The sequence below is a fragment of the Pomacea canaliculata genome, linkage group LG13 (genome assembly GCF_003073045.1).
Source record: "Pomacea canaliculata isolate SZHN2017 linkage group LG13, ASM307304v1, whole genome shotgun sequence".
NCBI lineage: Eukaryota > Metazoa > Mollusca > Gastropoda > Architaenioglossa > Ampullariidae > Pomacea > Pomacea canaliculata.
Genome location: NC_037602.1, coordinates 13234306 through 13257492, shown reverse-complemented (window position 1 = coordinate 13257492; position 23187 = coordinate 13234306). Strand labels below are relative to the sequence as shown.

The 23187-nt window shown below is 42.8% G+C and overlaps 1 protein-coding gene across 2 annotated transcripts in view; it reads left to right on the top strand.

The window, feature by feature from the left end:
* The first annotated feature begins 704 nt into the window (after positions 1-704).
* The window catches only part of LOC112554695 (acetylcholine receptor subunit alpha-like), a 40742-nt gene continuing 18259 nt past the window's right edge, over positions 705-23187 (top strand). Inside the window, exons 1-3 of one of the 2 annotated variants that reach the window (XM_025222650.1) lie at positions 705-2096; positions 3285-3633; positions 22432-22799. In XM_025222650.1, the coding sequence (XP_025078435.1) occupies positions 3558-3633; positions 22432-22799 (444 nt within the window). In that variant the 5' untranslated portion in view covers positions 705-2096; positions 3285-3557. Of the gene's footprint in view, positions 2106-3284; positions 3634-22431; positions 22800-23187 lie in introns of both variants that reach the window. The other variant, XM_025222651.1, reaches the window with a different exon arrangement.

Genomic DNA, 23187 nt, shown 5'->3' with positions numbered 1-23187 from the left:
TACAGCCAAGGACAACAAGCGAGGGTCTCGTGGGGAAAGCTTGGCGATGTGTTGAAAAGGGATGAAAGAAAGATTCATTGACCTGCGCCCACGTACCTACGCTCCATCCCTCCCCCCCCTCTACTTCCCACCCAGCCTTTCGCCGGGGTGCACAAGAGGTTTGAGGATTTGACGTCCAGCTAGTGCCACGTGATGCTTCTAGCAGATGTGCCCGGAAGGATAACTCCTGCCCTCGGAATACCGACTGCCAAAGATTCCCCCTTCGTTGAGCATGCGCACGGCGTCGCACCCTGTAAACCAGCGGTGGTTAAAAGGCTGGGTGCGACTGCGCTGCACGAGGAGGGGAGGGAAGGAGGGTCGTCTGAGGAGCACTGTCCGTTTGTTTAGCCTAATGTGCCAGATTTAATGAGATCACAGCGGTCAGAAAGGACACCCCTGAGGGCATTGCCCAAGTGTGACTGCGATCAGAGGGATTATGGGTAGGGAGGGGATGGGGGGAAAGTGTGATGCCATCGAGTGAAAGAGAGAGCGCGGAAGGTTCTGTGAAAACTACACTGGGCAAAGTCCGCAACTTTCTTATGTGACAAAAAGTTGTGGCAACAGCAAAACAGATTTGGGGTGTCTCGGAATCTCTGTCTCTCTCGCGTGATGTCTCTTTCTTTTTATGGCCCTTAACTCTCTCTCTCTCTCTCTCTCTCTCTCTCTCTCTCTAATGAATCCAATGTTAAAATGATTGGTGATTGTTTTATCTTTTCATTTTTCAAAAAAGCAAATTTTAAAACACAGAGGTATATTAACATCTCTCAAAAATTAACAGATACATTAAAACAAAGATGGTCCGGAGCGAACAGTCTATGACTTACATGAAAAGATAAACGTTCGTGCAAAAACTAGTTCAGACCCATCAGTCGATGAGGATTGTTGTTAGGTTCCACCACCGCCCGCTCGCCACAAAGAAGCAACCCTCCCTGCATCACACATCACACATTTCTGAGTTTTTTGGTTAATTGTTTTACTTTGCTTTGTTTTGTTCTGTTTTATTGGGAGGTTGTTGTTTTTTGTTTGTTTGCTTTTTTTTTTTGGTTGGGGGGGATTCCGCTGTATTTTCTGGTCACAGGAGTTGCCACGTTCTGGTCGATACATAAGACGGACAGGTCCCCAATCTTCGTTTACATTCACTTAAAACACTTGAGAGGGACATGTAATTTATGAACATCAGCACTTCTCTGACCCTTAAGGTACATGTCAGCTTTGCCTTGCCCTGACCTCTAACAGCTGGCGGAAAACGTCTGATCTCCAACTGCTGGCAGTCATTTTAATAAACTATTTTGTTATTCATTTTACTATGATATAACTTTCATCTCATATGCATTCTATGTTTGTGTCTTTTTCCTGTGAAGCGCCGTTAACCCTACCTATAGGATTGAGATATGGAGCTGTATAAGTTGTTTTTTATTTTTATTATTGTTGTTGTTGTTGTTAATTATTTTCTTGAAATCATTTATTCGATTTTTATTTGTTTGGGGATTTTTTCATTTTTCTTTTTTTTTTTTCTTTTGGTGTGTTTTGTTTAGTAGTAGTAGTATTTTGGAGGAGGATAACAGCTGTAAAAATGCGAAGCGACACACTCGACCAGAATCGCAGAAAATTCTAAGCACCTCTGTGTGTGTGACCACCCACCCATCGTAGACAGGCCTCCCTCCAAAACTCCTCCACCTCCCACCTTTCAACAGACGACCGTTGTGTCCACCAGAGTTGTGGGGAGGGGGAAATAACCAAGAGAGAGACAGAGAGCGCTCGAAAGGAAAGGGGCGCTACCCAGTGGGCCGGCCTGAGCTGGCAGGGCAGCGGAGGAGAGATTGATCCCTCCGTGCGTTGCCTCCCACCGCCGCTGGCACGGGGGATGAAGGGCCGTGTGCTGACGGTGGCGGTGCGCTGTTCGATGGTCTTTTGATGCTTCGGAGCATCGTCCGTGCTGTTGTCGTTGTCAGTGCACGCTGCCTGCTGGTCCAGCGGCAGGTAGACCACGTCATCCTGCTTCTGTGCTGATCGGCCACACATCGGGGACTGAGCAGTTACCCAGGTTGTTCCTCAAGGTGAGATTTGTACGTTCGAAAACTTGTTTTATTTTAAAGATCTTCTGACGAGAAGCCATGAAGGCGGAATCACGTATAGCCAAACGAGCGAGACATAACAGGACCTTTATTATAGGGTTTTTTTTCTTTTTGGTTGAGGAAAAAATTTTCTTCTAGATTTTACTTTATACACACTTATACGCAGGTGCTTTTCTCTGGATTTCTGTCATATCGTTCTTAATAATGTTCACAGAATCATGAATGTACACAGCAATCAATCAATTACTACTCACCGCTCGGTGCCACTGTTTCTGAGTTTTTACCGGCTGTATAAAGTAGACTAAATACTTCCGCCGCTTTCTTTTTCAGTTCTCTCAACAAAGTAGACAGACTAGCTGCCACTGACAGAAGCGCTTTACAAATTTCAGACGATGAAAATACTCAGATATGGATGCCGTGTAGGTTTAAATCGCTTCTTAATTGATTGGCTTCGCTCAGAATCCTTACGATAAAAAAAAAAGTTTTTAATTAAGATTCTGTCTCTCCTCTTGTCTGTTTTTTTCCTCTCATTGTCTCACCCCTAGTTCTATATCTATATCAGATCCACATTGATCCAACTATAGAAATTATCTTTTATTGTGCCAATGTACGCTTTGACTATGTTTTTGTCAAGAGCTACTGTAGACCAACAAAATATTTACCCGCATTTCTTCCCCATCAGCAATGTCTGCGTTTACAGTGTATTTTCATCTAAAATGCTCCTCTTTCTGATTGTGTCTACATTTACATCACTGCTTTCATTATTTCCCCTAAAGCTATCACTACGCATATCTCCATAAACATGATCTGAATGGGACATGAGCTAGCACCTTTCTTTCTCGAACCGCAGATGGACAAATCAACCATGCGTGTGATGTTTCTCCGGTCTGTATCAAGTACAATGCAAACATCTATAAATATGACAAGCAAAGTGCAGTTCTTTAGACCCGCGGAGGGCTTAATCAGCCACGTGTGTCTAATTCCCCCGGTGTGAGTCGAGTGAAATGAAAATGTCCATAAATATGGCATGGGTTGTATATGTATTAGCACCTTTCTGCAGACCTGCGGATGGCCTAATCAGCCATGCGTGTCATGTTCTTCTGATGTGCACCAAGTGGGACGAACATATTGATCTCACTCATACTGGCGAACTCTGTTGCCGTGTTGCAGGCTGACGACGGTTGCGGGAGAGCAGACTGCGGTTATCTGTAGACAAGCAGTCGCCCTGATCACCCTCTGGTTACTGTTTCGTCAGACTCACATCAGCAGTTAACGTGCCCCAGCCATGCGGAGCTGTTTGATGTTCCTAACCTGCAGACAATAAACATGGCTGACAACCTCTTCCGGTTTGTGTCAAGGTCATTGTGGGCTTGACGTTGGCGCCAATGAGCGCCATCTGGTAAAGAACATATTGGAATAGATGGGTGATGGTGACAATGTACAATGGCTTTACGCTGCTGCTACCGTCTGTTCGTCTGGATGTATTGTCTCCCCCTGACAGCACACATCATGGTGCAAGGTAAACAAAAAAACAACAGTTTTTACTTCCCACCAACTCGCCCATAATTGGTGATGCTGTCTGTCGCTTCTGAACCTCGTACATATGTGACTCACGCACTAAATTTATTCAAAAGATGTGTGTCTCTGACTTATTGAGAGGTATTTCAAATGAAAGCTCATTAGCTAAAGCGACATTCCATCTTGTGTTGCTTCCATGTACCCGCAATACTGTCAGACCCTTAATAGCATCGCCTGCTTGCTGGAAAGAGTTATTTTTCAATATAACAATATCAATAATTAATTATAGACTTGAAAAGAAATCTGCACACAATGCACCTACAGAGTTAATTTGATTTCCAGTTTTGTTGATTGTTCAACTGGCACAAAATGGAGGCTTTCCCAACAGTCCTTGTACGAGTCTTTGTTTCAATAACTGTCTTCAATTTGTGCAGCACAACTCAACAATTCACCTAAATTTACAAACGCTAGTGCATGAAACTTTCAATTATTAAAGTTTCACGTGTGAATGGTTGTAAAAATAAAGTCTTCACTGTTAATTATATTGTAAGGCACAGAATACATGTAGTAGGATTTGCTCCCATAGTCACTCGTAACTAGCACAGGCACGCTGTCAACAGTTTGAAACAAGTTCTTGTCAATTTTTTTCTCTTTTGTTTGAGTGCGTTCTTGCTCGCGAATGTGTGTTTGCAAATATGTGTGTGCGTGTGTGTGAAAGATGGAGAGAAAGAGAGATGTGGGAATGTTGCGTGCTGTGATGGTGAATAGACTGCTGAGAGCTCACATTCCGGCAAGCTATATGGACAGCATAGGACTTGTTCGGGCCTACATGCCAGTCACGATGGCATCGAACGACCATCTTGACACATTCCTGCACACCGGAAATCATGCCAAATCAATGTATCTCCCATTAGACAACAAGCAATACCCTAAGCAAGCCATCCACTGTCTGTCTGTCTGTCTGTCTGTCTGTCTGTCTGTCTGTCTGTCTGTCTGTCTGTCTGTCTGTCTGTCTGTCTGTCTGCCTGCCTGCCTGGCTGTCTGTCTGTATGTCTGCTTAGCCCCACCCCCTCTCTCCAAACTGCAACAGAGTGCAATAGTTTCTTTGATCAACGACAGTGACAATGGCAGTTTCCGGTATCCTAAAAGCCTCGTTTGCAGCTCTCCCCCCCCCCCACCCATCATGCTGTGCATCCATTAGTGCCATGCCCCCTGTAAGAATATTTAATGGCCGCGTGTTTTTCTCTTACGCCAGCTCCGATCAGCATTGTACAGGAAAATAGGATTACAGACATCTTCCTCTGAGCAGAGCATAATCCGAAGCATCTTCTATGTAAACATATTAGGATAAAACTTTCTCGGGATCTTGTCGTGTGAACACAGGGGCTTGGTGAGAAGGGTATCCAGGCAACTGACTACATCACAGAATGTAGCAGCCTGCGGGTGTCACAGTATGTACACAATCAGGAGCGCTCTGGTGAGGAGATGTAGGCTTTTACTTTTAAATGGGCAAAATTTTACTTCACGTGCAATGGTCACTTGCAAGACAGTTCCCTTGACAATTGTTTTGTCAGTTACCTTCTGCTTTTCGGCTGCATATCTAGAAACATTTATGCTGATCTTTCCCCACGCTCTTGATTGTACCTGTCAGGTGTGTGGCATAAAGTAACAGTTTTTTTCTGAAGACATTTTAACTACATTGTCTCCGACACATTGAGGATCCTAGATAACACAGTGAAACGAAGACACTGTGACAATGTCTGACAATCCCGGCCAGGTGCAGAAAAATAAGATACGTGACATTGCATTTGGCCACTGCAGCGATCAGCCCTTCATTTTCTTCTAGACGATTCCGCAGTTTCAATAAGTAGTCTGGTCAAAAGGTTCTTCACAATCACTTTGTTTCAGAGAAAAACATCTGGCTGACGATGCTGTGTTCTGTGTCTCAGAAAACTTCTTTGTGCGCGTTTGTCAATGTGGGCTTTAGTGCAACAAGATAAATAATTATATATAGAGATGGAAAAGCATGATATTCTCATTGAACTTGAGGTTTGTGCTACGACTTCCTGACCAAGACACCAATATAAAAATATCTAGCTATGTCTAAGAACCCTAACCCTGTCAACGATATAATCTCTGCGGCAGAGCTATTCTGAGACATGAAAAGATGAACAGAATAGTAAAAAATATAATACAAGTCGCTTTTTGTCCATTCTAATTTAGCGAAGCTTCGTTCAACGACTTTTCTGGAACATATTTTGAGACCGGCTGCTCATATTGAACACAGTAAGGGGGCTCGATATTATTTATGATGTTCAGGGTGTTTGTAGTTATCTTTGTTCATAGCAATATTCATCATGACTTTATGTGGTGTTACTGGATGTTACTTTTGTAAGGATGTTTTTGACAGCGTTCATCACTGACCTGAGAAGATCAAGAAGAGCATTTCATTCTACGGTCAACTTTCAATCTGTGGCCAAGTGAGAGCTGTTAGCCTTATTAACTGCGGATAAAAATGTTGCTAGAGCTCACCAGGACCATTGGGACAAACAGACCCCATTCTGTCTGAGAGGCATAACAGTTATTGAATGACGCCTCATGTGGACCATTCTAGACTGAAAGGAGCAACCGTGGTGCTGGAGGCAGCATATCGTGGAGATGCCCAAGAAGACTGGCAGCCGCTCTGTTTGTCCTGTCTTCTGACCTACTGGAGGGTCAGGTTAGCCTTATTGTGATACAAAACACACAAGTCGCACCGTTGCAGAGCACAGACACTGTTCACTGACTGATGGTGTTTGGATTGCAGAGATGAAGGATTCTTCTGGGTATGCGGGCTTGTCACACAGACGCCGGCAGGAGCAGCTGTCTTTTGCGGTAGTGGTTGGGTTTGCGTTAGCTAGCTCTGAGTCAAGTGACGAGAGAAAGTAGCAAGGAATCCGTCAACGAAAGCAGACGATAACAGAAAAACTGACATCTTGGGAAGGAGGGTACCAGAGAATCTGGCAGTAGGCAGGAAGGTAACAGAGAACAAATGGGCGTGTGGAGAGGGTAATAGAGAACATAAGAGTGTGTAGAGATGGTGACAGAGAACCCGTCACAGGGGGAGGAGGGTAGCATATTACGGGGGAAGGGGGAGATTAACGCAGAGCCCTGCCAAACACCCGGTTTGGTTCCCTCAGTAGCGTTTAGAAAGAAAACAAAGCTGATAACTTGCGATGCACGTTCGATGAATGCTGTCTTGGGAAACAGCTTGGATCTCTCCTCTATACCCAGCCTCAAAAAACACACGTATACGTGCTGTGTGTGTGTGTGTGTGTGTGTGTGCACACGTGCGTTATTTGTGTGTTTTGCAAGCTTGCGGGTAATGCGTGTTTATGTATTAAAATGATGTGTATCGGCATGCATGTCCCAGTAATATTTTTATCTAACTTATTATTTGATGTTTTCCTTAATCACTGTTTTACTCAAAAGTTAAAACCTCCTCGTCGACATCGAGGTCGGTCTAGGCTGTTGAGACTTCTGCTTTCTTCCTGCTTTCTTTTATTTTTTGATGGCCAGAGAGCTATCCCCAGAGCACAGTAGCCCATAGTCCGTTGGGACATAAACGGTCTGTGGTCGTCTTAGGTCTGGAGGTAGATGTGAAAACTAACCTTGTCCTTCGGTGACAAACACGTCTGATCCTACATTAACGCATTTTCTAGCAGGAAAACCTTGCCTCACGGTGACAAAACCTTATTCTACAGTGACAAAGACTCGCCTTCTTCAACGGTAACAAATTTTATCCAACAGTAACAAAAAATAAAACCACTCACACGGTATCCTGCAATGTCAAATTCCCTTGTGATCAACATTTTCCTTGCAGGGACTTAGACATACTAGACATCTAGAGATGTCAAAACATTTTTCATTTGCTTCACAATAAGTTCCAAAAACAAATAAAACTTGTCAACGCCATTTCTCACACAACGATGGTGCCATCGGTATATGCCTCACATGATGGTGCCAACGGTATATACTTCCCATGATGGTGCCAGCCTAGTTGTAGCCTGATATCAAGGCGCGAAGAAGACGGTTCATACCGCGGTAACAAAGGCACTTGATTGTCTACCTAGCAGTCTCACTGGCTTGCAGAACAGAACCGCCGTTGCCAGACTGAGTTGGCTTGAAGACGTCGATTATAGATTGACGAACTCACGACACACGATTAAACAAGAGGCTTTCAAGTGCTCGATGAGGCTATTCTTTCTCACTCATTTAATGTGCACAATTCAGGCATCGATTACAACAACAAAAATCCCTACATGGCGCTGAAAAAAAAAATCGTCAGGTGATCGAGTGTCACGTGGACCCTTCGTCCGACGTCATGGTCTGCTCTTTGGCTGTTACCCGGCGTGCCTTTCGGTGAAACCTACTGTGGGAAGATCCCGTTAGCAGTGGTAACGTATTTCCGGCTCCATCCCGCCAGCCCTTACATGTTTGTAGCGGTGAGAGAGTAGCTGCCCCTAGTTGGCAATCTCCGACGCTTCAAAGCTCACACACGCGCATGCGCGCCTTTGATAAGCTTTTTTTAAGCCGTCATCCGCAGCATGTCGTGTGCTTGGAGCTTCTTTTCATTAACGACGGTCCTCCGGGGAAAGTTTCCGGAACCGAGACCCCAGCTGTGACCAAATATTTTCCACAGAACTCTATTTCGACAAAGAAGCTGCCAGAATTGCAGCAGTGACCAGCTCATCGGCCCTGGTTTATTACCCGCTGTCTATTGCATTCGTCCAGCCTTCTGCGAATCGGGTAGAACAGACGCCATTAAAGTACTTTGAGTACTTTTACTCTCCACACTAGATGCAACCGCTATTTCACGATGTATTCTGTAACAGTAATTATTCTGCCGCGAAAGGGATGAACATTCTCACTCTGTAAGAAAAAATGATCTCCCTCTCTCTCCTTCTTTCTCTCTATTATCTCTCACACACACACGCACGCATACGCACCCAGAGAAAGAGAAGCACACGAACACTCACAAGCACTCTTAAACAGGACACATAATTGTACACACACATATAATTGTGCACACACATACAAGCATACGCACACGCACACGCACAAGCACTTACATAATACACACACACACACACAGATGACCCGTTTCCATCTGTCAAAACTATCGCCATGCACTGTAAAGTTTAACTTTTTTTTTCTTTTCCCACTTTTATGACATTTAAGCTTTACTCATCTTGACAACCAACTTAATTTGTCTCCCCCCCCCACTCCCACATACACACACACTCAAACCCTTCGAAAAAGACAAAAGTGTTGAAACCATGTCAGCCATGTCTGTTAAGTATCCAGTTTTTCATCCAAGTGTCATGCTTGTCCTGACGAGTATCCTGTTGTTCTGTCAGTTATATGCTGTAGACAGTCGAATCAGCTGAAGCCAGTGACTTGCTTCGATTCCTCTGCGGCAAATTACCTTCATTATCCATCCTGTCCCCCACCCCACCCGTCACCGCGTGGTCAGTGGCTTGGAGTTATGTTTCGCTGCAGGGGACGGGTGTGTGATCCGACACCTTAAAGCTCTGGTGGGGTGCAATTCGTTTCTCTCAAGACGGGGTAAAGTTCAGTGCCAGATGCTAGTTCCCAAACACGGGAAACATGAGCTTGACCTCGTCATTAGACATTACACAGAATGCAACACTTTAGACTTTTAAGGCTGAGAATGGCTTCTTTTTTCGGGGTAGCAATAAGATTGTCTCACCCCCGTGTCTGTATGTGTGACTCTTAACTCCCTGATAAACTCGCTGTTATTGCCTCCTCCCAACAACACACACATCAGATGTCTGAAGCCTTCAGTGTTAACCAAGCCCTTTATCTAATGTGGCAGACGTCATCCGGTCTTCTTGTCATAATTGGAAACTTGAGGACTGATTATTTTAGCGATAGATATAGTAGTGATTATTTCCGAAGGGCTACGTGACCACTCATGACAGCTTCTTCCGAAATGCTGGCACTGCATTCACTTCTATCTGTTCTTGTCTCTGTTTCCGCCTGGTCTCTTCGTCGTCAGGGCCTGCATAATTCTTATTTCTGAACACTAACACTAACGGGTAACCCAACTCTATCACTTTGCCATAGGACAATACATTCATTGTCTTGACTGAAAAGAAGAGCTTGCATTTAGGGTTCATCTCTAACAATTCCTAGATTATTATTTGATGTAGAAGACTTGTTGATTACAAAGACCAGCGTTTTCAGACATGATTCATGTCAAAATATGAAATTTTTCAAATAAAATTTCATTTTAGTACTTAATTACTTTAAAACTTGTGTGGGCAAAAGAAGTTTGTGATGTTTAATAATCCAGTCAAAGACCTCTTGCTGTTTGCTCTCTTTGATGGTCAGAAAGATTTTTTCTGTGTGTTAGGAAGAAATGATTTGACATATTTTAAGGGTGTACGATAGCTTTGCAATGGAGACTTTATGCGATTTTTCGTACAAGCTGTAGACTGTCTTCGGGGTGAGGGGACTTACGCCACCTGAGTCATTACCTATATGTCCTTATTGTGTGTGGGGACAAGCGGCAGTTCAGAGCAGCCAACCCTCATCAAATGCATCCCCAAAAAGATCGTCATCAGCTTCTTCACACTTATTGGCCATCAGGGCATTCCAACGACTTTATCACCAGACCTCGCCGGCTTGGGGTTTGTTTTTGTTTTTTGTTTTTTTTTTTGTTTTGTTTTGTTTTTTTTTTTTTTTTTTTTTTGGTTGTTTTTGTTTTTTGGTTGTTTTTTGTTTGTTTTTTGGTTTTTTGCCTTTTTTTCTGCTGATCTCTTTCCTTCTGGGATTTGCTGAGTGACAGACCAGTCCACTCCAAGATGATTTTTTGTTTCATCTTTTGTCTGCATCTTCTTCAACCCCTCTCCCTCCCTGTATTCCCGGACTGCTGCCTGTCGGATTGTCTTTGCCACTTTGCAACTTCTGGTGATCTCTAGACACATCCGTCCCACCTTAGTTCTGGGCTTTTCAACGTGGGAGGTCTTCTGCAACATCCAGTTATTCTGATTTCATATTTAGATGACAATTTTTTTATCTGAGTGACACAAGGCACTGTTCTTGACCATGCCTCCACGACCTTGCGTGTATGAGCTGAACAGAATGCCAGACACCGTGCACTGAGCTCTGCTCGCTCGTCACGCAGATGGTTTCTCCTGTTTGATTTGAGGGTAACAATCCCGAAAGAAGTTTTGATTCGCGTATACTTTTTTATGTGGCCGCTTTTCGCTTCAGGTTTTGCTCACGCAAGCAGCCTACGTGCTGTGAAATGTAAAATGGATTTTTTCCTTTTCTTTCTCATTTCAAGCCTGCCTCAGATATTTTCCATTTCGCCGGTCTGCAGATATTCAAATATACGTGCTTCTCGGTGAAGGGGCTATCTGTTTCCAAGAAAGATCATTGTTGTCGAACTTTCTGGAAATGTTGCCAATCCTTTTCCTTTTGGCTGCTGCCGGCGTAAGCTGACCATAAGCATGCCAAACATGCACGCAATCACCCACACACACACCACACACACACACACCCACACACACACATACAAATGGACGCGCGAGCCCAAACCCACTTAACATGAGCATATCTCCTGTCTCCTTCTCTTTTTGCCTTCGTAATCTTCTGTAACATTTTGAGCTAAAGCTTCGTTGCCTTAACGACAGTTTTTCAGTCGATATAGTTTCTTTGTCTACAGCTGTACATTAACTCTGATTGTGAAGTTCGGAAATGTTCAAGCATTCATTATCTCTCCTTCAACCACACTCATGTTTTCGCTTCTCCACTTCCTTGCCTTGTCCCTGATAATCTTCGGAGTTTTTGGAGGTTTTTTTTTTTGTTTTTGTTTTTTTTTTGAGCAGTGTCCAGAAGTCTGTTTGGTGTATTCAGATCGAAGTCCACCTCTTTTGGAAACGTTGGGCCTATTTATTGTTGCTGTTTCCAGCCCTGCAAATTGTTGCAACATTTTTCTAACTGTCGTTGTTTCAAAGGGACTAAAATAGAATGTGATTCCATCACTACCCAGATCGTGAGACCATGAAATTCAGTGGACTGTTGCAGAGCATCGTTGAGATTGAATCTGAGTAAGGGTGACAAGACTGAAAACCTCCTGTGACGTATGGGGTTTGCATGGCGTGATCCTACTGGCTGAAGGAAAGGACTGGAGGAGATGACCTGGCGCATGTGCACTGTGATGGTTGCAACAGCAACAGCGGACTTTGCTAGAAGCTTTTACAGAAATGAGAGATAAGGAATGACAAACGAAGACCCTCACCTCTTCAGTGAGATTAGGACTCTTGTGGCGGTCAGGTGACCAGACGGATCCCTGAGAGCCGTGTTTGTCCAGCAGATTCCGAGGGGTTATCGGTAAGACATCACAAAATGAAGGCACGGAGACCGTAGCCCCTCCCCGCCCCTCCCGGACTTCAGTCTGAACAGAACTACCGGCTCACTTCACAGGTTTGCCAGAGCACACAAGTCTGCAGCCACCTATAGCGCGACTGTCGACAAAATTTAATAGGTCTCTAATGCTGGTCCGACCGGCTAGAAAGTGATCTCTTAGAAGAATCTTGCAAGAAAAGCTTTTTCTTTATTTTTCACCCTCACTTGCTCCCGGTACCTAGACTCTTCTTTCAACAGAGGAACGATGACTTGTAGCGTCTGTGTACACTCTCGCCATCCCATTACAGCACGGGCGGTCGCTTATCAAGCCCATTTGGCCCAGGTCGATGGGATGGTAGGGAAAAAGGATTCTAGATTTTGCCAATCGTTCCCATTGAAGTTCTGCTGGAGTTCTTTCTGTAATCTTGTTCTGGTGAAAGCTCTCTCTTTCTCACAGCCTACCCCCATCCTCACTCCAAACCCCAGCAACAAGAGGTGACATCGTTCTTCATACACACCCCATCCCTCCCAGCACTCTTCATTCTTCTGTCTCCGTTCATCTGTTCCTACAGTGTGAGCTCAGCTCCTCTCTATCAACAACAATCGTGACAGCGAAGGCAAATTAAAACTATTACAGTCTTCTTCTGCAAACCAGCCATCTCCGGCATGGAGAACCGCAGTTGAAATCTCTCCAAACTCTGTTGACAGCCACAATTTTTCTTGGCCTCTCTCTTGCCGTGGTGATATCCTATCGCAGACCAGAAGGAAAGTAGCTTAGCCAGTGCCAATCACGAACATTTTATTGCAATTTAAACCTCGCTGTAAGGAGCATAATTTTTAAGATTAGCAGTTGCTGCCGCTGCTGCGAATGAACAAAATACTGGCCGTGTAAAGACAGCAACTAATGACAGGTCTTCAGGAAAAAGGGGCAAAGTGCTTCACTCAACTAGCTCCTGATGCTATGCTGTGCCTGTTAGACACATTTTGTCGAGTATTGAGTCACACAGGTTATCCTAGCCTTAAATTCATAGAATTTCTGGAATAGAGGGATAGCAGTTAAATACTTCCTCTTTAACTTTTTGCCAAACGTATCCCTTCAAGGAGATTCGACCCCACGCAGCTCTCTTTCCCGAGTGGATTTCAGTCTAAACCGCTTGATTAAAATTCCTGCCTTAGGGGCCTTCTTCGCGAACACAAGGTGTCTCATATGTGCCAGAGTTTGAAGACTTTTTACAGGATTATCATAGGAAAAACTGCTATAGCCACATATGAAGACAATCCTTGTCCAGAGAAGAAGGCTTGAAAGTTGTAGTAACTTCGAGTTCTCGCGGTTACTGTTTTGTCAGGTCAAGCATGTCGCACACTGGGTTGTACAAACTGACGAGGACTTCGTGATTTCATTTATTCAACGGCGACATGGAGGCTCTCAGGTCATCCATTCACTTTCACAAAACCTGTCAGCAAACATTTTCAGAGCGCCACATACAGCCAACCATTCAATATTAAGACAACTTTATTGTCTTCCTGCCTCAGAAATAATTAATTATAAATATAATCTCTCTGTAACAGGTTCGGCATCCGTTTGATCTCAATTCCATCGATACTCTTTCTTCTTCTCGTGTCACGAGTCTTCTTCAGCTCACATTATATATCCATCAATATGCACACACACACACATGCCTGGCAGTGACATTAGAATAAATCAGAATAAATGCACTTTAATAAGAGAGCAGTACGATTTTCATAGCATATCAGTTATACCTCGTTCTCTGTGAACCTCAGTTTTGGAATTCTCTTCCTTTCTTGCTCTATCTTACCCTTAAAATCATCATTAAAAACGCATTTATTTTGTCGGTATTTTCATTAGGTTTTGCCTGTCTGAGATATATATATAAATACAGAGAGAGAGCTCTTTAAATCTGTTTGTGATTGGGCGCAAGCGTGTATATTTATATATATAGTTCTCAATAGATGTGTGCATGCTGCTGTATATATATATATGTATCAATGTGTGTATTTGTGTGTGTATGTGTATTTTGGTTAATTATTCTTCCTAACTATGTAAGTGCGTGCCTTGCTCGTTAGGTTAGGTGCGGTGCTGTTGAAATTCTTGGAAGATACTAGATTCTACCTACTTCCACTCCATATTACCTTACATTCTCTTCCTTTCTTATTTCTGTGCAGAGCAAAGCAGCTTTTCTGGAAATCATTTTTAGACATGGTTAGTATCCACGTGACCTGATTCCTTGACCGTCTGCCTGACAACGAGGCTATTGCGTGCCCTGTAATGCTGCGATGCTTGGGGCAGGGGGCAGGGGGAGGGACCTTCGTCCCTTGACAAACGGTTTTATTTCGGTATTTGCCCTTGTCTTATGACCCCAGTCTGCGATGTTGGCTGACCGGAGCCCTTCATTACTTCTCAGTCCTCGCGCAGTTCCTCGCAATCGCAGATGTGCCTGTGATGTGTCTGGTGAAGACAGATCACGCAATCACAGATATGTTTGGGACGTGTCTTGTGATGACATGTCACACAATCACAGATATTTTTGTGACGTGTGTCTGGTGAAGACATGTCACGCAATCCGCTGTCCTCCCATCTCAGTGACACCGTCTTTGCAGCCAGCCACGACCTGCACGCTGTATACCTGCTTTTGAAACATATAATTATGTAAGATCAGATATCCTGATCAGATATTATATTAGTATGATATGCTAATTAGCGTGCGCTTGATATACTAATTATGGTGTAAAGGATCGACTAGCTATCACATGTTTGATATAATTATTATTCTGTGTTTTATAAACTATCATTAATTTGATAGCCTATTATGCTTAATACAATTTGTGTCTTCAGTATACTAATTATCCTGTTTAGAGACTTGTTGTCTTGTGTTTCATGCTAATTCTCCCAGTGTTGTTTTGACAATGCTGTGAGCTCTGCTAGATGTTATTTGTGATTGGTGTGCCCTCAAGTGGTTACCTCCGTTATCTGGAGTCCCTTCACTTTGCCACTCTAAAGTTATTTATATGAATCATGCCCTTCAGAGCGAAAGTAAACTATGAGACCTGCCACGTAAATACTATTAGTCCTGAAGTGGAATATCCGGACAGAAGTCCCTACAGCCATTACAACTGTCTGAGAAACATGGGCACATGAATTTTATTGGCTTACATTAATCTAAATACGAGACGTTTGGCTACAAGCAGGTGTCTGGATGCCGGCCAAGACTGCTGGACCAAAGTCAAATGGAATACAGCTACATCATACAAACAACCAGCTACATCCCATCGTATTCCTCCTTTTGATAATAAAACTAAGCAGAATGATTCCTTGGTTTGCAAGAAAAGTTGAAGGCAGAACAAGTTTCCTCTTGATAAATAGGACTTCTTTCCTCCACTTGTCGATCGCCGCAGAAGATTCGTTGCTGAATGACAAATAGTAACAAGCAAAAAGTGGCAAAGATTTTAAACATGCTTATTAATAATCATAAACATAATCATAACAATCATAATATAATAAAGTTAATTTATGTATCTCTTTACCCCACCATCAAAAAAGAAAACCTAGCTGGTCTCAGAGGCAAAGAGTGGAACATGAGTGGAACCAGTCAGTGGTGCGGTGGCAGCACCTTATTGCAGCGACCAGATGCTACCACGGCAATAAGGCCGTCTGCTACAATGGTCTCCACAAATCTCTCAGTCAGTCCCAAGCAAAAGTGATGATTACAATCAGCAAAATGACTTCTTTACAAAAATTGCATCATCACACTTTTGTGGAGGGAAAATTTTGGCCCAGATGAGAAGCGGGAAATATTGGCAAATAAAAGTGTCATCGGTTGACCTAATAACTTAACCTGCCCAGCCTGCCCAGGCCTGCCAAAACATTCAAACTTCCTTCTCATACCTCAAAGTTTCAAGAAATTTTAGAGGGCTCTGTGAGCACTTTAGCCATTGACAGGTTGTTTTGTGTGTTAGTTTCGAAGATCAAAGATCAGTTCTGTGGGTTCACCGACGCAGTCTTCTTCAATATCGAGGATACATGAGAATCATATCTTCTACCTTTGATATATGTATCACTTAACATTTGTATGTGATGTTTACTATTTGATATCGCTGTCATATTCTGGTGTTATTGTAAATAAATGTTTTTGGCTGCATGTGAGTGCAAGCTATCGATATTTATGTCTGTTCGTCTATGACACACGCGCACATACCACACACACGTACGTTTTCTGAGGATATTACTAATGTAGTTTTTAGGGAGTAAATTTAAGCGATGACCAAGGAATGTAGGAGTCTGCAATGTAGCGTTTCCATGTATTATTATCCTTTATTTATTTCTTGGTTTGGCTTTAGCATTTGTAGCTGCCAATAATAAGCTGCTTGTCATTTTGACAGGTGACTTGAAGGGACTTTGCACGACTGTTTCGAGAATGGTTTCCTGGTGTCGAGGGTGGTGATAGTGCGCGTACAATGTCATTGGTTTCTGGTTGTAGGAGATTCGGAGAAGCCTCCGAGGTCAAATTCTCCAATGCCTGGAGTTTCCTCCCTGTCTCTGATCGTTGACAGGAAGTGAGACAGCGGCTCAAACCCAAGATGGCTAACGATCGAAGTTCCCAGCAAAATCTGACTTCGCTCTTGTCAATGTTGGTCTCCATCCCATATGCGTTCGCACTGTCTGTCTGTCTGTCTGTCTGTCTGTCTGTCTGTCTGTCTGTCTGTCTGTCTGTCTGAAAGAAAGAAAGAAAGAAAGAAAGAAAGAAAGAAAGAAAGAAAGAAAGAAAGAAAGAAAGAAAGAAAGAAAGAAAGAAAGAAAGAAAGAAAAGCAAGGAATACCTTAGAAGCAGAATAAAGACAGATCAGACAAATGGTCAGTGCTGGACCACAGAAGGCTGCGAGCAAGTGAAGGCTTAATTAGTCGTCTTTAACATCAAGCAAAGCAAGTTTTTAGGTCTAAACATGTTTTGCGTTTGGTCAACATTTCCCATCAGCAGACCAGATTGCACAAACATGTCATTTCTCCACTAGATAAAACACCTCTTCAGTTTAAATATCCCCCACGTTTGCAGAATTAGAGAGTCTGCAAATGTTAGTTTACACACAGGTAAGATGAAAGTGAGGCAACTTGTTTTCCCTCTGGCAAGATTAACTTCAGTCTTTCCTCTGATATAATTAACTGTCATGTCTCCCTCTGACAAGATATGCTTCAGTGTTTCCCTTTGGCAAATTTACTCCAGTATTTTCCCCTGGGAATACTGAGTGTTGTTTTCCTCTAGCAAGAGAGATTGTGTTATTGGTAACGTGTACTTGTTTTTATGGCGTTAAGGAATTTTTCGTAGTCTCTACATGAATAAACAAACATTAAAACAAAATACAGTAGAAAAGATGTACTCTGTCATTAAATCTATTATTTACATGATCTGATCGGTTAAAGGCTGCGGGAGCAGAAAGCTGAGATGTAGCTTCCACATGCCGTCCCTTAGGCACAGTAAACCACTTGCACGTCCCTTACTGTTAGGCTCCTGCACTGTAAACTCTACACTTTTAGCCTGTGTTTAACTTTGTAAAAGACAAAGAAAAAAAGAGGATGTTTATGGCAGCTGATAGTTGAAATCACCAGAAAAAGTATGGAAGCGGTCATAGAGCTAGTTCATATCTTAGCACGGATGCCAGTCTGCAGCCTGGCTGTGATTGCTAGACTGGCCAGCAGGAAGTGAGAAAGTGCTTCACGTAGTCGCCGTGCTTAGAGTCCTGTCAGCCCCATGATGACTAACGATCCAAGCTCCCAACCAAGCAGAAAGGACAAGAATAAGGAGACCTTGGGAGTGGCCAGATGTATCTTTAAATGTGTCAGGCGCTGTGTCCTTACTTCCGAAGGACCTGCCTCCAACTGGTGGGAAATCCACTTCATTGAGTTTTCGTCTGCACCCCTTGTGACGCAATTTCCGATCTCCTGCAAGGCCTTTGGCAGGGACGAAATTGAAACGATTTATCCTCCAATGTGGAGACAAGCTTTTAAGGACCACAGTCTCATTCGTCGTGCCGGATAATAGTGTGAAATACACAGTTCGAGGGTTCGTGATCATACTGTACAGTCCTTGGATCTTTTCATGTACATCTATTTCGCTCAAATGATTAAGGATGTCGAAATATTGACCAATATGTCTGAGAATCTTTCTACCCTCAGACAAACATCCAACGGTCGGGGACGCTTAACGAGCCTCGCGTGGCCGAAACACGAGTCTGGATCGAAGATTAAGTTCGTGACAGAAATGTTCCCTCGACAAGTCTTGAGGTTTTAAACCGGATGTGATATTGTGAGTGCTTAAGACGTGGGATTCTCTCTTTCATTTCTGTTTCTCTTCCTTCATCTCTATCTGTCTATCATCATTCCTGGCTATTATTAATACTATTTCATGTTTCCTAGCACGAAATATGTTTTTATATCATTATTTGGGATTACTTAGATGTTACTCCTTATGATTGCCTGATTACTAAAATAAAATGCTCTGTGTGTTTTTTTGTTTGTGTGTGTGTTTGTGTGACCTGTTCTGAGAGGTATATTATCACACTTTTGTCTTGAGGTCATGGAAGTCGTATTGTATGATCACTACATGCCAGTCGACTGTTTTTTGTTTTGTTTTGGGGTTTTTTTGGGGTTTTTTTTGTTTTGTTTTGGTTTTTTTTTGGGGGGGGGTTGGAGCGGAATGTGACCTGTTTACTTCTTTGTGTCTTTCCACTGTTGACTTGTATGAAAAATATTTCTGGTATTCAGCAAATTTACAAATCTAACCCTTGATTTTTCGCAATGATCTTTCTTTTCAACGATTGTTGATTTGTAAGATATTTACTTGACATTCTTGATGAAGTAGAATGTCCATTTTACGTGCAAGCGAAATTTCAGCAACGCGACAGGAGTTTGGAACTTTACGAAGCCGGTAAACCCTCGCTATCCGTATTATCTCCTTCTGGAGAATGGGTCAAATAGTTCATATCTGTCAACATCAAGCTCAACAACTCAAATGCCAGCGTTGGACCTAGGAAATAAACTGTCCTAAGCAAATGACTGTCTTACTGTCTATTATGTCGTTAAATTCAAGACATTCATCGTCTTTGCATACAAGCGAATGGTCGTCTCGGAGTCGATTGCATCGTTATTTTTAAAAGATGCGTTGTTATAGCATATGAGCGAATGATGGTATTAGCACATTATATTATCGTTTTATTTAATACTATATTCTTCTAGCATATGAGTGAAATGATCGTTTTAAGGTGGATTATTGCATTCTACACAGAGACTGCCATATAAGCCAAGTTGAGGCCGTACTACGATCTGAACTTTCGCGCGAGATAGCCATTAGTGTGTCGTGTACATAGTTTACTCCGTGAATGATACTGGCAAAATATAAATTATACAACTACTATAACAAACTACCGAGGGAAAGCTCGTAAGCTGAGGTTGTCGGTGATAGGAGGGAAATGGATTACTTTGCTAGATGCGTAGGTGGCAGTCACATCCTCGTCAGGTTTGGATACCGGGATCCAACTATATTTCATGCATATACACATCGGAGAGGCATAAAATAAATCTTCAATTACAGGTGGAGTGACTCCATGGCTAGCAGTCAGATCGTCCTCACTTGACATAAGACATGATCTATTGCCTTCTGTCTTTGAAAAGCGATTTTCATCTTACGATATTTAAATATCTGGAACCTTTAAACAAAACCATACTACTTTTCTCTATGTGCTTCTCTTATTTAAAAAAAAAAACTGGTTCAAACGGCTCCAGCCTAAAAAAAAGGTAGGAAATTCGAAAAGGTGGACTGGAAATGTGCTCGGACTGCAGCTAGGCGAGGGGTAGGGGAGAGGGTCTGGCTAGGGACCGAAACCAGGAAGAAAATCACGTGCCTGAACGAATTTCATCCTTCAGCTTTTTCTTTCATGAGCCCAGCCGTCCTCGGAGAAGAACTCACATTAATCATGTTACCTTTCAGGCGAAAATGATGCACTGCGACTTTGCAACATACAGCAAGGTAGGTCTGGAGAGAACACGCTTGTGATGGCAGTTGCTACTTGCGTTCTGTGAATATAACTCTGTTGGTCCACTCCACAAAAAGGCCGATCAAGTGACGTCTGCCTCTGCAAGCTCCATCATGTGTAAGAGCGGCTATTTCTGTCTCCACATGCGCGCTGCTTCAAAGGCTAAAAATTGCCAGGGTTTCAAACACAAATGTGGATTCTGAAAGATTCAGCTCCTGAAGTCTTCTTGACAAAAGATGTCTAAAAGTCGATGCCTTCAGCGGAAAGAGACTAAACATATTTGGAAAAAAAATCATTCAGTCAGTTGGAGGAAAGTCAGTCCATCACAAGACGTCTGCAAGTCATATTGATTATTTTCCTTTTTATTTTCCAAGGTGAATACTTTTGCTTTCTCTCTGTCTTTCTCACTCACTGGGAGTTGATACTTATGTGGTACATAACTTATTTTTTTCATTCTTGCATCCGCACATACACACACGTGGATCCGAAGACTGACGTTCTCAGATCAAGTTAGCGAGACACGAGAGCTCCAGACAAGGAAGACATGGCGATACTATTCCAGCTTACCCGCAAGTAGGGTTCCTTGTGGTACAGCGTCACTGTTGATCACTGAAAGTGTGCAGAAAGTAATATGACAATGCACTGATCGTCTCCACATCTTGCCTTAGCTTGGAAGACATAAAATGTTTCAGGACTCATAAAATGCATTCCATGACATTCATTGGCACTGGTAATCCAAACGCCGCACCCTGTTTCTTGGTGTGATTCTCGTGACTAGCAGGTCAGTCGATGCACATCTAACATGGCAACTTCAAGTTAATTAAACAGCCATAAGTGTGAATTGGCAGACCTCAACCAGTTCAATCTATAGCACTGTGTCAATCGCAAGAGTAACAAGACGGCGTCACGTGTGTCGTTTTAGCTGTTATCTCTAAGGTCAGTGAGTCACGGCTGTGACCTCTCCTTCTCTTTTATTTCTTTCATTTCTCGCTCTAGAAGCAACGTGCATGCTAATCAGAAGGTCATCACAGTGCACTTGCCACAAAAATCAAGTTCATTAACTCATGCGTGGCGCTGTGTCGGAGTGGTTTGAGTAATGTGCCCTTACATGTGGACTATAAATGTCAAGAACCATCAAAATAAGCAGGGGTATGTATAGGGGGATTGCTGTCTGTCTGGCGAGACCAACGCTTAGCCCATTGACAAGTTCTCCGATGTTAGTCTCGGTGAGCCTAAACAATGAATGTGACTAAACCGGAAGCTTTGTAGACACCAGCCTCGTTCTGGTAGTTAAGCTGAAATGTGACTAAACCGGAAGTCTTATATACACCAGCTTCGTTTTAGTAGCTACCTGAAAAAATCATCTGCAAGCAATCCAGTAATACAAGTTCGTGGAATAAGCGACCAGCAGGTCAGAAAATGTACATCTAACATGACAAACACGAACTTCGTCGGAACTTTGAACTCACTTTTACTTTACAAGACGGATTTGCTGGTTATAAAATGACAGATTATGTGGATTGAAATCGTCATGAATATTTGTTTCGTGTTGGAGCAATGTATGAACATGCCATTAAAGTTTAATTTCTGCCTACAGTGAAAGACCTATTTTTGTGATCCTGAGAAGCAACGTCTACATTTTACTGGCCACTTTACAGAATATCATAACCTGCATGTTACATCCAAATCAGAACCTAACCAAAAGAACATGAGACTTTTAGTAAAGTAGAGACAATATTTTTAATATTTTCAGGACACTTTGACAAGCTGCACCTATAACAACCGCAAAAATTAGTTAAATGACTTAATCTTATCAAGTACTTAAATTGTTTTATTTGGTCGTCATAAAGCTTCTGTCTTTTTTAGATGCTCCCACTCTGAAAACTCCTAACAGTTCAGAATCAAAAGTTTTACTCTGAATAAACATAATCAGCAATGTTTAACAACGTGATCCACATCATCTACCCACTTGCATATAATTTTTCCATCTGTACATCTCTTATTTATAACTAAGGAAAACTATTTTAAGCGTCGCCTCTTTTCGAAGTTTTTTTTTTTCCTATGAATATATGTAGACAGCGAAACAAGGATCATTAGGTGACATGAGACATGGATGACATGGTGGATGGTGCATAATTTAGGCTGAAAAAATGTTGACAATGTAATTCGCGCAAAGTGCGTAAATTGGGGCTGCTATACCTAGACACACGTACAGCCTGTGTTAAATACTATATGAATGGTAAACGTGTAAACAAATGTGTACGGACATTTTTCCAGAGTCCGTGAGTCAGCCAAGGTGTGTGAAGTTTCTTTCAATGCATTTTGCGTTTTGTTGCAGCACGCGAACAGGAGAAGGTTATCCAGGTGGTGGACGTGGTCGAGATGAAGGAAGGGGTCGAAGGGTCAGCCGCCGCTTCCTCCTCCTCCTCTACTTCCCTGCAGCCTTCTTCCAGCGGTCCCCCGACCATCGAGAATCACCAACCAACCGTTGAGCATCACCACCCGACTGTCGATCACCAGCCTCTGCCCCAGCTCCGTTATCAGAAGGCCCTGCGCCCAGAGGAGAGACAAGGAAACCTTCCAGACGAACAGCGGCTTCTCAACTACATCATGCGGGGGTACGAGAAGTCAGTGCGGCCAGTGCGGAATGCCTCCACTCCTGTAGTCATTAGAATGGGATTGACCCTCACCCAGATATTTGACATGGTAAGAAGCCTGATTATTTAGCACTGTTTTATGAGTTAGATTATGGATTGTTGATTTTTTAAATTTTTCTTAAAATCATTATCTCCTAATGTCACTCCACAAACAGATGAAGTCTAGGACAATAAAACCAGTACTAAAGGGTTAAAATAGAGCATCAGTGTGCAAATGTATTAGACTACTTGATTTAAAAAGGAATTAATTCCACACAGGTCAAACTATCGATAGCTGCCAGTATAAGTGATACACACTAAATGATCATCTTGGTCAATGGCCAGTTGTTTGGTCACTCGTTAACCAGATGAAGAGCAGATGATTTTCATCATTGTGCAAGCTTGAAGAACAGAATTATAACCTAAAATTTTATAACGTCTGACCCATAGATGAAATC